Source organism: Zootoca vivipara, chromosome 9, assembly GCF_965207765.1.
Source record: "Zootoca vivipara chromosome 9, rZooViv2.hap1.1, whole genome shotgun sequence".
Classification (NCBI taxonomy): Eukaryota; Metazoa; Chordata; class Lepidosauria; order Squamata; family Lacertidae; genus Zootoca; species Zootoca vivipara.
In genome coordinates, this window is record NC_142592.1 from 49,276,878 (window position 1) to 49,294,692 (window position 17,815).

At 39.6% G+C, this 17,815-nt stretch overlaps 1 protein-coding gene across 2 annotated transcripts in view; it reads right to left on the minus strand.

Moving 5' to 3' along the window:
- PARPBP (PARP1 binding protein) overlaps positions 1-17,815 on the minus strand; it is a 35,561-nt gene that overhangs the window by 11,936 nt on the left and 5,810 nt on the right. For both annotated transcript variants that reach the window (XM_060279904.2, XM_035127993.3), the window contains exons 2-6: positions 14,687-14,840; positions 9,412-9,636; positions 7,468-7,578; positions 6,653-6,823; positions 4,931-5,085 (exon numbers count right to left, since the gene is read on the minus strand). In XM_060279904.2, the coding sequence (XP_060135887.1) occupies positions 4,931-5,085; positions 6,653-6,823; positions 7,468-7,578; positions 9,412-9,636; positions 14,687-14,836 (812 nt within the window). In that variant the 5' untranslated portion in view covers positions 14,837-14,840. The remainder of the gene's footprint in view (positions 1-4,930; positions 5,086-6,652; positions 6,824-7,467; positions 7,579-9,411; positions 9,637-14,686; positions 14,841-17,815) is intronic.

Consider the following 17,815-nt stretch of genomic DNA (forward strand, 5'->3'; position numbering starts at 1 on the left):
CAACCACTCTCCCATCATCATCTCCCTCCCTCTGGTCCCCCTCCGGAGAACTGGAAACCATTGGTTCATCCCTGACATAAAGCCACTCATGGTCTAAACCAGGCATCCCCAAACTTCGGCCCTCCAGATGTTTTAGCCTACAATTCCCATCATCCCTGACCACTGGTCCTGTTAGCTAGGGATCATGGGAGTTGTAGGCCAAAACATCTGGAGGGCCGCAGTTTGGGGATGCCTGGTCTAAACACAGAGCTGCTGCCAACATGGGGGCTTATGGGCTAGAAAATTCAGTTGCACTGGGATATGCCAAAGTGGAGACAGTGGTAAGTCACTAGTTGGACTCTGTATCAGAGTGTTCTGACCTTCTGTAAAAGTTTGGATAGGAAGAGAAACCATCAGAGTATTGACAGGGATGTGGCATTGGTACCAGGTGGCCTATCTTTCTCAAAACTGGGTCCTGGATGGGAAAAAGCCTTGTAGGTGCACCATGCCCATTAGATGGACTTCCTTGTTTTGTCCAGAAGCTTGTCTTCTTGCTCCTGGGACACAAATATTTTGAGCTGGATTGTGTCACCCCCTCCTCACTCCCAGGTGTTGGATCCTCTCAGTTGTGATGAGAAAGCTCTTCAGTTGATTTATCATGAAGCCATGTTCCTCCAGTACTAAAGTGGTGGTCGCGATGCCCTTGCATGCTCTGGCCTTGGATACTCACAAGTCTGATCCTATAGTAAACAAGTTGCTGGCGGCATAAAAAGAATACTACTACTCAATATAGATTTTATAGTATGTACTATTTCTGGGAACTATGGGATGGAGAGAGCAATACAGACTGTCAAGAATATGGACAGTATTCAAAAACCTGATAAGACATAAAACAGCTTCCCCAACATCTATTCCAGGAACAGGAAACCATATATCAAAATCCTATTACAGAGGTATCAGCATTTTTATTCCCCCTCCCCTCCCCCCGGTCATGGCAGTTACAGAAAATACACATTGCAATTTATAACAAATATAATGTATTATACCATGTTGTTATACAATAGAAAGACAGCTCATGATAGATTGTGGGCATCAATCAGCATGAGAACTTATGTTATTTTACCAATTACTTATTTCAGAATGCACATTTTTATAGAATAGGTCTTTGAAATGCTAGTTCAGGTATTTTGATGCCAACTCTCTGGAATTTCCTCTCGCAGTATTCAAAGCCTTGTATTATCCCTCATAGTTTTCACAAACCTCTTTTTACTCCAGGGTCAAAGACTTTGGAAAATTCCTCAGCTGGCCAACCAAGCTTTTTTTTAAAAAAAATAAATACAGTGACCAGTCTAGTAAACTCCATCCTCACTAGGTACTGTTCCTCTATGGGTGCCTCATCAAGGGGTCAATGGTTTTTATACTTGAACTTCTCATGTAATGACTGGTATGATGTGATGGGCATGCAGATTTATAGCTATTTCAGGTTAGAAGCATCTTCCATTATTTAAAAATGCCAGAAATATTTGCCCAGTTAATGGTTTAACATGTAGCTGGGCTGTTTGTCTTCTCTCTGCTAAAAAAGCATGGCCAACTAAAGGACATCCCATGTAGCTGTTCAAAGAGTGCACAAAAAGGCTTGTTATATATCCTCAGCTCACAAACTGCTCTAGGATACAGGAATTTTTTCTGGCCATGTGATACTGAAATATATTTACCTAAGGAACCTTCCATTATCATGTCACTGGCGAGAGCCAGTGTGGTGTAGTGGTTAAGAGCAGTAGACTCGTAATCTGGGGAACCGGGTTCGCGTCTCCGCTCCTCCACATGCAGCTGCTGGGTGACCTTGGACTAGTCACACTTCTCTGAAGTCTCTCAGCCCCACCCACCTCACAGGGTGTCTGTTGTGGGGGAGGAGGGGAAAGGAGATTGTTAGCCGCTTTGAGACTCCTTCGGGTAGTGATAAAGCGGGATATCAAATCCAAACTCTTCTTCTTCTTCACCTCTCCTCCCACACTGGCTCTCTGAGAAGCTCTGTAACTGTAGCAGGGAAGGTCAGAAATTAAGGGAGCTAGAGTTGTACAATGTTTGGAGGGTCACAGGTTTCCTATCCTTAATTTATAAACTCATTTTCACTTGAATCCCATGAGCACCTCCCTTCTCTCTCCCTTGCAGATCCTTGCTCTGTCTGCAAAGTTGACCTCCTGTTATACAGCTCACAGTTATCAGGTTCATGTATCAGGTTCTTATCCTACAATGAACTCTTCTTTAATTATTTCCTGAGCTTTTGCCAAAACTGACTGCTTCTTCCCCTGCATTTCTCCTTGTCAATCCCATTCGTCCTTCACCCACCCAGATTTGCTCAGATACTGTGAACTACAAAGTTCTTTGAACATAGATGTCACTTCTGTGGTTGTGCACAGGATGTAGTACAAGGCAAGTTTGCAGTAACAGCACTAGCCTCTGTTACTACTACTGATATTCTTTGGTAACACAAGAAAGCAAGAAAAACTAGAGAAAGAAAAAAATGGAACAGAATCAAGAAAGATTCCAATATCACAATAAAGCACAGTGCAATGTTTATGAGCTAGAATTATTTCAAACAAGTCCCAGTTTCATGCGCTCCTCCCCTCTGGAATTTGGAAGTTTTAACCTTCACTTTTAGTTAAGCTCATCTTGCTATGCCATCTGGACCCAGAGTTATAATAAACTTTATCCATCAGCTTCAGAAACCAGTTTGAAGTTGGCTTCTTTTAAAATTAACCAGAGTTTTAACCACAGTTCGCTTGTCCAGATAACACAACAAACTGTGGCAAACTTAAAGCATAAGCAAAAGCTTCTGAACTCCCCCACCCAGCCACATTGTAGGAGGAAAGAGGAATATTGTGTGTAAACTTCTGGCTTTTTCCCATTTATGCATGTCATGAAAAACTAGGAGTGAGGAACCTCTGGCACAGAGGCCTAATTAGGCTGTCAGGGATCCACCTACCTGCCAGTCCCAACATCATGGCAGGTATATGCAAGTAACAAGATGGGAGCCAAAAGGGCTGGTCAGCAGGGCTTCAGAAGTACAACCATCAGCTGATCACTGGTACTCCAACATGCTACTCAGGCATGTCCAACAGGTAGATCGCAATCTACTGGTAGATCACAGGGTGTTCCTGGTAGATCCTGGTTGATCTCTGGCCCCTCAGTGATCTCCTAAAAAAGGGGGGGCAACTTTGGCTTCCTTAAAAAAGCTCCACAACTTTGGTAGATCACTGCCAGTTTTTTTAATACTGTGAGTAGATCTCAGACTATTGGGAGTTGGACGTCCCTGTGCTACATCATCCAATGTCATTGTGACATCAGGTGATTGACAGGTGAGTGGCCCTGCACAGCTCAAGTATGGCCAGTGGGGGTTGGGGAAGAGAGAAATATAAGGCTCTGGCTTGCTAGATTGTTTAGCCTCTGTGCTAAACAACATATAGTGTGATGTGCAAACCAACTCAAGAGTGCAGAAAGCAAGGAGAAAGAGAGAGACCAAGGCTGCAATTCTATGCCTACTTTCCTGACAGAAGGCATCTTTTAACTCAATGGGCCTTATTCATGAATAGACATGTATAGGATTTCTGTGTCTGCTCAGAAGTAATTTCCAGTGCATTTGATGGGGCTTACTCCAAGTCAAACTATTTTAAATATTTTTTTTCAAATAACCTTTCTTGCCCTTTATACCGAAAACCAACTGACCGACAAACATATCTACATGCCTCTAGCTACCATCCCAAACATACTAAACAATCCATTGTATATAGCCAGGCCCTACATTACAACCACATCTGTTCCAGCTCTACAGACAGAGAATCTCACCTAAGAGATCTACAGCAAACCTTTTTAGAACTAAAATATCCACCTGATGAAGTTAAACAACAGATCAACAGAGCCAGACTGATACCTAGAGAGAACCTGCTGCAAAACAGACCCAAAAAAGAAAATAACAGAACACCACTAGTTATCACATACAGCTCCCAAGTTAAAACAGTACAACGCATCATCAGAGATCTACAGCCTCTCCTAGACAATGACAGCTCTCTTTCTCAAGCTCTGGGAGGAAGAGCTTTCATTGCCTACAGACAGCTACCCAATCTTAAACAACTCCTCACCCACAATAAGACAACCACCAGATTTAACATGGATACTGGTACCAGAGCCTGCAATAAACCCAGATGCCAACTTTGCTGCCACATACACCCGGACAACACCATTACTGGCCCCAACAACATCCAACATATCATCTCAGGACTATTTAATTGCTCATCTTCTAACATTATGTATGCCATCAAATGCCAACAGTGCCCTTCAGCTCTCTATATTGGACAAACAGGCCAAACCCTACGCCAAAGGATAAATGGACATAAATCTGACATCAGGAATTACAAGACAGAGAAACCAGTAGGAGAACACTTCAATCTCACAGGACATTCTATACAAGATCTCAAAGTAGCTGTCTTACTACAAAAGAATTTCAGAAATAGACTGGAAAGAGAAGTTGCTGAATTGCAACTTATCACCAAGCTTAAAACCATGACCTGGTTTGAACAGAGACGTTGGATTCTTATCTCATTATACATGATAAAGCGATCCTCAGCCACCTCACCCCTTGCTTTTTCATGCAAGTCCATTTGCAGTCGTTTGCAGTCGTCAACAGCTATCAGTCAGTCTATCACCCATTTCCACCACCCCTCCCCACCCTTTCTCTACATATAAGCGTCTGGGGACTTCTAATTCAGTGTATCTGAAGAAGCGTGCATGCACACGAAAGCTCATACCAAAATAAAAACTTAGTTGGTCTTTAAGGTGCTGCTGGAAGGAATTTTTTATTTTGTTTCGACTACGTCAGACCAACACGGCTGCCTACCTGTAACATTTTAAACAGTGCAGCATGTACACATACCGTACATAGGAAAATTATTACCTCGGATCCTGGACTTCACCAATAATTTCTTCCAGTTTATCAATGAAGTGAACCAAGTGTGAAAGTCCCTTCATATGGGTTCTTAAAGGATCAGCTGGGGAAGGGGCATAACCTTTTCCTCCAAGTTCTATGGTTCGGATAAAAGATGTTGCCATCTAACAAGACATATAATTTAGCTAAGTAAAATAGTAGTGCAAACATAGAAAACCAATACACCACACGTAAACCACAAATATTCCCACAAATATCAGGATGATTCATGGTATCAAAGAAAAGTCCAAATTATTCCTTAAAATTAAAGTTAACATAATGGCTTTCTATGAGATTGTAAAACAAAGAAAAATCTGTTCCAAATATGATAATTGTGTGCTATTGTGAAGCAAAACTACAAATCTTTGGAAAACTTAAGTATATTGATTGCTCAACCCATTCTACTGTTTCAAGCCAGAAGGATTGTGCCTGCATAGTAAGACAAATTTGATCTTCCCATTAGCCGCCTTACATTTAAATGTTTTGTGCAGCATTTCAATTAAAATTGTGTCTATTAAAGCAGGTACTAGCACCAGGTGACTTCTGGGTCAAAATTCTGACCCCATAGCTGCCAACATAGAGGTAGCCTGTATGGAAGGCACGTGAGTCTGCCTCAACAGGACGTGGGACATTCATTGACCCTCAACCACATCATAAAGTAATCCTTTGGCAAAAACATACACAAACCCAGTTAACCAGTGCAGCAGAATCTTGTGGGTCTACAAGTGTGTTCTTCTTATCTACAAACTGTATAATTAAAATAAAGATGGGGGTTATATATTTAGAGAACCCCCAACCTTGTAGAATAATTCTGCCAGTGCTCATGGATACACTGCAGATTGTGTGGGCTTCATAGAATCTTGACTACTCAATGGAAAATATTTCGTAATTCCTCTTCTTTAGAACAAAGCTGCCAAAAGAAAACCATGTTTTTATACAAAGAAGTTTTCTTTCTTTGGTAACCATAAAAGAGTGGCTGATGAACATAGTCCAAGCCCATAATTCATAAAACACCAAATAATGCAACTTTAGGAATTGAACTGATTAATCTTTCGCATTTTTCCATACTTATTCAATTATAACACCCCAAAAACTTGATGATGCTACATCAAACCTGTTCCCAAGTCATGTTTTGAAAGGAATTAACATTTAAAACCCAAATTATGAATACATGGTACAGTGCTCTGGCCTGAGTGATTTCCTATGGCTCTGTCACTGATAACAGGGAAAGATCTTTGAGTAATGCCCATTTGACAGAGAATTTAGGAAACACTTTTTTCACAACTACTGTACTGCTTCATAAAGCAACTTTAGTGCTCTGAAGCCCTTCAGTTTTGATTTGCTCCCCTCTGGCTCCACCAAAACTATACTGAGCTGTCCTGAGTATATTAGAATGATTTCAGTCAACTTTTTCAGTATTTGGTGTACTGACACAGCGTACCAGACTGCAACAATCCTCACAGAAACTATGCCTATATTCACTTGTCTAAAATTGCAGACTGGAGGATTTGTCCAGCCAGTATGGATAACGCAGTACAAATGGATGACTTCTGGCTGTTACATGAACAATCCCAATCCAGCTCCTACACAGTTTGCTTTTAAAAAAACAAAAAAAAAATCAACCTATGGTATCTCCTCAATGCCTTCAAATACAAAATAAATAAATAAAATGCTTTGATTTGTCATACGTACCAAGAATATGGGCATTTGTCTCTGCTGTGCAGCATGTTTCAGATCAGTAAAAGCTTCCCTTCCAAGTCCTCTGTCGGGAACGTTTAAAATGTAAGCAAATGCCAGATCATTCTTGGAGTTAACCAATATACTTAAATATGCATACAAAATTTTCTTCACCATCAATGGTAGCTACATAAAAGAGAATCCTGTTAGTTTATTCTAAGTTGTTTGCTTCATGAAAACACAATTTAGCAAAATATTAGGAAACTCATATGTAGGAAAGCAAAAATACTACACTAGCTTTCAATTTACTAATCTACATTTTGAAAAATCAAGTAAGCAATTAAAGAAATAAATATGGATTATAATTAATATATAAAAGTACACTGGACAAAATTTTAAATTACTTTTGTTCTTTCCAGTCTGAGATCTAGACTTTCCATACTGACCACCCTGGCAATAGACACTATTTCATCATAGGATTGTTCATCATTCCTATCTCATTAATGACTCCAAGTAAATTTTATTGTGTCAGGCATTCTATCTTCAGATCAAGGTTTGAGTAACTGAAAAGCAGCAGGGGTGTACAGGTAAGAAAACATGGGTAGAGATTATGATGGGATTCTGAATCTTGGAATCTTTTACCATGTTTATCTACATGTTCTGAAATGTCTTTCCACAAAATAGAATACTAGTTTTCTTCTTTCAATGAAAGCAGAGAAGCAGCTAAATTTTAATATTAGAGTCCAATTGTGGTTTCTATACATAAGCAAATACGTGTTATAAGAAACACTATGATAGTTGGGATATAGGACAATACCCATACATTTTACCTCTTCATGATCCTGGTTCACTCTTCTGGTTGGTGTTGAGGGGGTAGGAATAACTGAATGATTCTCAGTGGCTAAATCTGCTGTTCCGGCAATAAATTCGAACAGTTGTGCCTTTGGGAAGCAATAAGATATTTCAGAACTGTAACTAGAAACTCTCCTACCATTCTTTTCAAGGAACAGGTTGTGGAGGCTGTTTTGATTCTTGAGTACCCAGAACAAAGTTTGCTGCACAAGTAGATAGCAAAAATCCCAAAGCAGAAAAGTGGTTGAGGAATATGGGTGCTCAAAAAGAAAAATTTACTGGTTAGCTTTAAACTGGTCCTTGTTGAGAATGCAGAGTTAACCATTAGTGCCAGAATCTCTCAGAGTGCTCCTTTTCTCTCTGTTCACATTCTCCACACCATCCATAATCTTATATACGACAGAAGTATCAAAGATGGTGCATGTTGTGGAGAAAGTGGATAGGAATTACTTCTTCACACAGTGCATTAACTAGAGGATTGGCTCCCACATGATGTAGCAATGGCTACCAACCTGGGTGGTTTAGACAAATGCATAGAGAATAGGGCTACCATGGTTACTAGCCAATGTTCTCCCTCCACTGTTAGAAACAGTGTGTCCCTGTAGACAAGTTGCCAGGAATCCTAAGAAAGAAGCATGCTATTGCACTCACGTCTTGCTTGTAGGTTTTCAGTAGGTATCTGGTTAACCACTGTGAGAACAGGATGCGGGAATAAACATTTGAACTGATTCAGCAGGGCTCTTATTATAATTTTTAAGGATATAACATGCCACAATCACATTTGTAAAACAAAGGCTTGATGGGGAGGGACCTAAAAATTGATCCCAGAATACTTGCTGGATATTCAAATACAATACAGTCGTACCTTGGAAGTCAAACAGAATCCGTTCTGGAAGTCCGTTAGACTTCCAAAACATTCAAAAACAAAATCACAGCTTCTAATTGGCTGCAGGAAGCTCTTGCAGCCAATCAGAAGCCACAGAATCCCCGTCAGACGTTCAGGTTCCAAAACAACATTTGCAAACCGGAACAATCACTTCCGGGTTTGCAGTGTTTGCGAGCCAAAATGTCCGAGTTCCAGGGCATTTGGGATCCAAGGTACGATTGTACAAAGAAATCTCATAACTAGAGAACTTTCTTTATATCCCAGTAGCAGGGTACCTGAACATGGACATATGTAAGGCTGGAATGGGCTAAAATTCCTTTAGATACAAGTTTCTGGTACTGTTGTGTTTTTTTAAAGGTGATTAAGTGAATCAGAAATTTGCAGGCATTTGATGATAGGGAAATAAAATGACAAAAAATATTCAAGAATCAAAATTACAAAAAAAAATAAAAATCAAAACTTCTAAAGCAGGATTTCAACAGGCAGCACTTTCCTCATCACATGCTCATAATTTAAAGTACCATAGCAGTTTGTCTTCATAATGTTTCCGATTAAAGTGACTGCATCCCTGGAATTTAATTCTGAGTTACTCTGACATGAAAGAGCATCCTTTCCATAGAGTTGTGCCAGACACATTAAGAGGGGATTATCTTATTTCATAACCACATAGCTTTTATCCTTACCAAGTTTAGCACAAAAATTGAAGTAGCTTATATGGCTAATATGTGGCTTTGGCATCGATTGCAGGATTACTGTGTAGCTAATTTAGCTTCGTCTACATCACTTTCTTGGCAACATTTTATTCCATTCTTTTGAATAAGCCCACAAAAGTTACTAGCACACAAAAAATGCTTACCAATCCACATTTACTTTGTTAGCCATTTTTGTGGCACAGCAACAGCCTGAGATAAAGCACATTTGAGGTGTTCATTTCCCTGCTTGGTCACCTTAAACTCCAGTTTTACTTGTCATAGGCTATGAGTTAAGTGGCTGTTCATTAGCCTGTTTTAATTAATTAATTAAATAAAATACTTACACAGGATAAAGATTCATTTTCCAGTGCTAGTGCCCTACATTTTTGATAGACATCTATTAGATCCATCATATTGCAGCGTTTTAAAAAGCTGGCATATGCACTTGTGATGTCAGCATAGTTTTCAGGAGCTTCCATATTTTTCTGCAATATGCCCAGTTTGTCAGGTACCAGGTAATTCCAAGTTAATACCAGTTCACTAAGAGATGCTTCAAAATCTCCGCGGTTCTGTAGGTTAATACAAGAGGGGGAAATCTGCTTACTTACACTATTTGGAACAGGAATTGCAGGCTAATAAAATACAAACCATTCTTTCAAAGTTATATTATGCTGAAAAGCAAAAACTAATCACATAGAGCATTTAACTATTTTTATGAAAGACTTTAGGAAAAATACCCATATCAATTTCCTCCCCAAACCTTTTAAAAATGCATTGTTGTGTCATGGTTTGATTCTAATGAGACATTATATAGGAGAAAACATCAAGATAATATATCTATGTGGACTGGTCACTGTTTCTAAGGTTTAAAGCTACATATCAAAATCATCATGTGACCTAGAGCCATGAGACATACTTTAGACTCATCTTCCTATGGCCACTTATAGCCTTTTCTGCTTTGCCCACCCTTCTTTTTCTCAGTTTTCCTTGCATTTTTCATATTTATACCAATGCCTTACTTCCTGGAAATATCAGGCTAGTGTGGTGCAGGACTAGGACATGGGGGACCATGGCTCAAATCCTCACTCAACTATGAAACTCACTGTGAGACCTTGAGCCAGTCACTGCCTCTCAGACTAACCTACATCACTGGGTTGTTGTGGATATTAAATGAGAGGAAGAACCATGTATGCATTTAGCTCCTTGGAGAAAAGGGGGGAAGATGTAACAAATTTAATAAATAAATAAATACTGTATCTTAAAGAGTTTCTAGAGCCTGGTCTCCCACAGACACTGACCCTTACATATTTATTTTATTTATTAAATTTCTATTCTGCCCTTCCCCTCAAAGGAGCTCCTGGTAGCAAACAACACAGTAATAAAACTGTAATCTAATAAAATAAAAACATATTTTAAACACTTAAGAATGACTAAGACAATCTAAATACATTTAAAAGGCCTGCTTACCTTCCCCATGGTGGCAGCATCATATGCCACCAAACCATTCCCTGGAAAAATGCTTGGTGGAGTGGATTGGCTTCAGACTAAAGCTGAACTTGCATCCAATTGAAATGATTTGGACAAGCTAGTCTTTATCTATACCACATTCATTTCAATAGGAAGCAAATGTCATCTGTGTCCAGTCCACTCACCATGTTCACATGTCATGCTATGCCAGCGTTTCTCAAAGGGTGTGGTGTGCCACATTAGTATGTCAGGAGAAGATGGCAAGGGCAGCAGGAAGATTTGAGGACAATCATTCAGTGTAGTATAGTACACTGGTACCTCTACTTACGAATGTTTCTACTTACGAACGGAGCTCCGTCCGCCATCTTGGATGCTGTTTAGATAGGATTTTTTCTACTTACGAATTTTTAGATAGGGTTGCTTCGACTTACGAATTTTTTCTCCCAATGAATTCCTATGGGATTCGACTTACAATTTTTTTCAACTTACGAATGTGCGTTTGGAACGCATTAAGTTCATAAGTAGAGGTACCACTGTATCAATTTTTTTTTATTATTTGCAGAATATGGATAGATATCTTTTCAAAATGAGAGGAAGAGCACCAAGCGATACTGAGGACAATCCTAGCTGTGATCCAGAATTACTGTTTGAACAGAGTGCTTGAAAATAGCATTAGCTATTCTTCCACAGTTCTCCACAACATACTGTTGTGAACAGGGATTTTCAACTCTGACGAATATGAAAGATCTCAAAAGAGAAAGGCCTTGATGAAGACATGATAGTTTGTCTGCTTCAAATAAGACATAATATAAATGAGATTACCTGACAAAAACAAGCTCATGTTCAATGAGAAGTGTGAGTTCATATAAATACTTATGGTACATATGTAAGAGACCTGTCTATTGTGTTTTGGGAATGATTCATATTCTTATTTAGCTGCATTGTTTTATACTTTCTGAATGCCCCCAATCATATTATAAAGTAGTTGTGTTCTATTTTATAAATCAAGTACTGATAGGATTTCTTTCTTATTGTTTTCCAATGTATTTCTTATCAATAAAATATTCAATGTGGTGCAAGAAAAAAATTATTCGCAAAGTGTAGTCCAGAGAAAAAAGTTTGAGACCCACTGTGCTATACTATGGTTTAGTATTACAGAAATGAGCCACAGTGAGAATTCCATCATGCAACCATTTAGAAAAGTCCATAAGTTTTTTACTTTCCTTTGCTTAACTGTGGTTTTGCTGTGACTGAAAAAATGTGGCTAAATTAACTATAGTTATTTTCAAATCAACCCAACTCAAATTGCTGTTTCTGAAGTTGGCTTGTTTAAACCATAGGTGGCTTAACCAGTGGGTCACGAGGCCACACCAGGTGGGTTGTGACAATGTTGCTGCCGACACGTTGAACTTTAGCTAAGGCTAAATTCCACCTTCCTGTAGCGATGCCTGTATTGAGGTAGCTCTACATGGAACAAAGGTACTCTGATCACTTTCTGGTCTATATCTATGGCATTCTAGACTTCTCCTGGAATGAAAGTATGCTGGGAACTAGAATGCAGAACTGTTTTGCTGGGGTAGTTTGGCTGTCTGGTAGTTGCCATCATAGCAGCTGGTGGGGGCCCAGGAAGTGATGGCAAGAGTCTGGTGGTTGCAGCTCTTTTTTAAAAAACACTGTTTTGAAACCAGCTCTTTGAAGTGCAACTACTAGTTAAGCTTCAGAATAATTCAGTCAAAATCTTTTCTCACAAGATGAAGAATTTACAGAGCTTAACTGTGTTTATACTGGTATTGTAAAAACATTTTAAATCCAAATAAAAATGCTGTCCAGATATCAGTTTTCATGATCAGGTGCCCACCGTGACAGCATATTATTCATAGAAAGGATTGTGAGAGTTTGTGGTAGGACTCAGAAAATGTTTTGCTAGGAATAAATGCCAGCTGGCTAATTTATAAAGGAAGTTCACAAAGTTCAACACTTTAATTCTCTGATAGACAACAGGAATATTATATTTCACAAGGATAAAGTGAAAAAAATCAAACTTTTACCAATCTTAAAGCCTTGCAGTTCTTCCAAATGTTTTTTGGAATAATAATGTACTTTCTGAACAGATTACTACAGAGTTTTTTTTGTTCTAAATTCCAAATTTCTAACAAAATTTCTTTACAGAAATTATTAAATATTATTATTTTTTGAATAATTACACCGGAAATGGATGTATGTTGCATCATGTTACTATGGAGGAATTACAAAGAAACCATGCTACCTATATGTTAGTGCAATGAAAAAATAGGTATAAAATTAGAATTCCTGGGTGCCAAGTTTGGGGCAAGTACTCTTTGGTGAGAGAACCCCAGCAGAGATTTAAAATCACTAAATATGCAGCAAACTAAAGCATGGAAATATACGCTGTTAGATCTATAAAATATGCCCTTGTGAGTTCCAAAGCTTCCTTCTTCCCCTAACATAGAAATTTGGTAAGTTAAAAATGGCTTACTTACAAACTCTCCAAAGGTCAAGTCCATGTGCTTTTCCATTCAGCATTCAGAAAAGGTTGCACAGACAGTATTATTATTAGTATTTATTAAATTTTTATACCACCCTTGATCTATATATTTCAGTAAAACTTGGCTTAGTTGCATAGTGGTGAAAGTTCCTAAGTTATTTGTATAGGAATTCAAGAGAGGCTTGTTAGAGCCACGTGACTAAGCTGGAGCAACCAACTTAGCCTCTTCACACACTGCATTCATCAGGTAGATTGAAGCGGCTTCATTAGGTAGTCCCTTCCCCAAAGTGAGCTAAACCTGGAAGGACAGTTTAACCCCTTCGTGCATTAACTAGACTAAGCATGTTAGTTATTTGAGGCTGGTGTTTTATAAGTTTGCTAACTAAGATAAAGTTATAATAAAATACAAATATAAAGCCTCTGCTGAACCAGCTGCCAGAGACGTGCAACAGAGGCCCATACTGGGTACACTCCAATCACATGATTAGCAGCAGGGCAGGCCCAAGACCCAGTGGATCCTGTGCTGGCCCAACCCCACAGAATTGCAGTTGTTTCTGAAAGCAGCTTCCATATACTAACCATTTGGGCAAGCACATTGGGGTGCTCCCTGCAGAGCCCCCACACCAGCAGAGGGGTTTGGATTGCTCTCTGTCTCTTTTAAAAGTGATGTTAACTCATCTGACAGAAATAATGCTTATTTTTGGTCTGGTTTGATAACAATGTTTGCCCTTGCAAACCACCAGATCACGTTCCAACTTTTCACTAAAGATCTTTGTTAAACAAAAATATATCATTTGTCAGAAAAGTGTATATATAACTATAAGCATAATGTTACAGATGCAGCTGAAAAACAAGTTCCTCACTAACCCTCCCCACTTTTTCATCTGCTTATAATTTTATGATGTAAAATCCTTTTGAGCTGAAAATTTCCATGGTCAGTCTCAGCAGAAGAAAGTGAGCTTTCCTGGAAAAGTCTGCTGAGGTACTTCATCCTTCAGCTGCTTGCACTTGGACAGAGAAGAAAAAATTGGTTCCACTGTAACCAAGTTACACAAATGCTAACCTTGCAGTAATTGTAACTTGAATTATATGTACTTCCAACTTTATTAGAAATGTAGTCCTCATTAAGATCCTGGGTCATTTAAGTAGTTAGGCATATATTTAAAGACATACACATGGATATGCTAAACTGATTCCATTCCAAAGAAAAGAAAATTAAAATATATGTAATGTTAACAGCCAAAACATTTAGCATCTAACACTTCCCAACATTCTGTTATGCTTGAGTATGACAAAGAAACAGAAGTCAAGAGCCTTATTCCTCATCCATTTGAGACAAAAAGGGCCAGAAGTAGGTTTGTTCCCGTAACAGTGTTACCCCTTAACTTTCTCCAGTGAGGATGAATGGTTTCTAGTCAATGGCATGGGGAAGAAAGAAGAGTGTTCAGTGGAACTCATAAATATAGCAAAAAAAACCCGCATTTTCCCATTGCATCTGAAACAGCCCAATGAGAAAGATAAGCAAGGCTAGCAAGACTCCTCCCTTCTCAAGCATCAGAAGCAGTAACAGCATCCTTCAGCTTTATCTGGGCACCTTGTGAACACAGTATTCAAGACAGAAAATTTCTCTAACTTTGTTCACTAACCTTTTTATTGACCTCAGCAACCGATAGGTACAAAGCCATCAGCATGCAATCTACACCACACACAGTAGTCCTTTCAGATTCTGAAAATAAGCGCCATTCTTTTCGAAAACACTGAATAATATTCAAGATCCTTTGCTGAAGGGAAGCCATGGTCCTAAAATTAAAAAGTAAAATAATACAAATTTTACTTAGTTTCAGTGTTAGAAACTCAGATGTATAAGCTAATCACCAAATGGCAGCTTAAACCTAAGTTGAGGTTGCCAAAACTGAATGTCTAGGCGTATTTTTGTGCAAGGAGATTTATTATTATTATTATTATTATTATTATTATTATTATTATTATTATTAATATCATCTTATTAATATCATCATCATCTCTATACCACTTTGTATTTTAAAGAAAAAATCCCAAAGCAGTTGCAACACATTAAAATGCCAAATAAAACAATCCAGAATAAAACTAATTCAAACTTCAATTAAAATCTTTCAGACCCTTCTCTAAGTGCTTCCCCCATATTTATTTACCTACTTAATTTATATAGCTGCTCTATAGCAGAAGTACTCAGAAGTGTGGTTTAGTGGTTAAAGTGTTGGACCAGGATTTGGAAGATCAGAGTTCAAATCCCCACTCAGTCATGAAGCTCACTGGGCGACTTTGGGATAGTCACAGTCCCTCAACCTACCTCACAGGGTCATTGCAGGGAATAATTGAGGAGTAGGGTGAACTCCTATGGACTGCAAGAAGATCAAACCTATCCATTCTGAAGGAAATCAGCCCCGAGTGCTTACTGGAAGGACAGATCCTGAAGCTGAGGCTACAATACTTTAAGCCACCTCATGAGAGGAGAACACTCCCTGGAAAAGACCCTGATGTTGGGAAAGATGGAGGGCACAAGGAGAAGGGGACGACAGAGGACGAGATTGCTGGACAGTGTTCTTGAAGCTACAAACATGAGTTTGACCAAACTGCGGGAGGCAGTGGAAGACAGGAGTGCCTGGCGTGCTATGGTCCATGGGGTCATGAAGAGTTGAACACGACTAAACGACTAAACAACAACAACAGGGTGAACCATGTACTCCTTGGAGGAAAAGGTGGAATATAAATGAAATAAATAAGTTCTTCTGCTTACCTGCTTAAGAAAGCTGGAGAGACCAGCCAGTGAGATGGAGATGTCAGTTGCCAACTTGGCATCCAGAGATCTCATGGTAGCAATTGGACCCATGCCAGTAGCAAAATGTGCCTGGCTTCTGGCTAATTTCTAACACTGCTTAGTTTAATAATTTTGAACTACACAAGAGGGGTAAACCTATAAAAGAACAGGATAAACATAATATTCTCCATGACTAGGGGCATGTTCAAGAAGGATACAGACAAGCTGGAACGTGTCCAGAAGAGGGCAACCAAAATGGTCAAAGGCATAGCTGCCAAGTCTCCCGTTTTCCCCGGGAAAACCCCCTTTTTACATACCTTTCCCCGGTGGTCCCCCGTATCACTTCGTCTCCCGTTTTTCTCCGTTATTTTCTCCTGCCGGCGGCCATTTTTTTTCTTTCCGATTTGCCCTTCTATGGGCACCAAAATGGCCGCCGCCAGCTTCAAAAGCCGCATGTACGCATGTCCGGAAGTGCATAGACGTCACTTCCGGTGTTGGCGGCGGCCATTTTGGTGCCCATAGTTGGGCGGAGCAACACCGGAAGTTGCGTCGGAGCACTTTCTGACATGCGCACAAGCGATTTTCAAAGCCGGCGGCAGCCATTTTGGGTGCCCATAGAAGGGCAAAGCGACACCGGAAGTTACATCGACACAACTTCCGGTGTCAAATGGCTGCCGGTCCCGGATTCTGCAGTCCGGAACTTGGAAAGTAAGGTCAAAGGCCTGAAAACAATGCCTTATGAGGAACGGCTTAGGGAGCTGGGTATGTTTAGCCTGGAGAATAGAAGGTTAAGGGGTGATATGATAGCCATGTTCAAATATATAAAAGGATGTCATATAGAGGAGGGAGAAAGGTTGTTTCCTGCTGCTCCAGAGAAGCGGACATGGAGCAATGGATTCAAGCTACAAGAAAGAAGATTCCACCTAAATATTAGGAAGAACTTCCTGACAGTAAGAGCTGTTCGGCAGTGGAATTTGCTACCAAGGAGTGTGGTGGAGTCTCCTTCTTTGGAGGTCTTTAAGCAGAGGCTTGACAGGCATATGTCAAGAATGCTTTGATGGTGTTTCCTGCTTGGCAGGGGGGTTGGCCCTTGTGGTCTCTTCCAACTCTATGATTCTATGAGAAGCAAAGAAGTGTGCATGCACACGAAAGCTCCTACCAATGACAAACTTAGTTGGTCTCTAAGGTGCTGCTGGAAGGAATTTTTTATTTTGTTTTGACTACAGCAGACCAAAACGGCAACCTACCTGTAACTACATCTAAATGATATTCAATAAGGACAGAACATGGCTCAAGAATAAATGTGACCCAGAAACAACAGGGAAATATGAAAGATTATGGTAAAACGAGTTACCAAAGTGACAATATGACAGAAAAATCCTGTCATTTGAAGGTACATAAAAATAACCTGGGGGCCAATTCTACAATGGCTTTGTGTGCCAGTTCTCCATAGGGAAGATTCCCTAACCCTATCTTAAGGTACAACTATCTTGGAGCACCCTAGAATGTCATTTCATCTCATACCATAGTGAGCACTAAAGCTAATGAAGTCAAAATTCTGGAATTATTTTACTCTAAAGCAGCAATCAGTTCTAAACCAAATATTTGTATTTTGCATTTTTCTGTTGTAAACCACCTTGTCATATTTGGATGAATGACAGTTTGGACATTTAAATAATGATGATAAAGTAGCAGCAAAACTATAAGGTGATACTCCTGAGGGAAATTCCCATTGCCTTTTCCTTCATCCCCTTTATTTGTAGGAATGAGGCATCTGGGAGACACATTATATCTTAGGCAACTATCTTGCTCTAGTACTTTGGAGGGGAAAGCCCCTGAAAAAGGCTGGCATTTCCCCCTTCTACTGGCAGAGTCTTTTTTCAGGTTCTGCTAATTTGGCAACTATGCCCATTCCTAAAAGAGACACCTGAACCAGGGGCGTAGCCAGGATCTAAACTAGGGGGGGGCAAGCCATGGT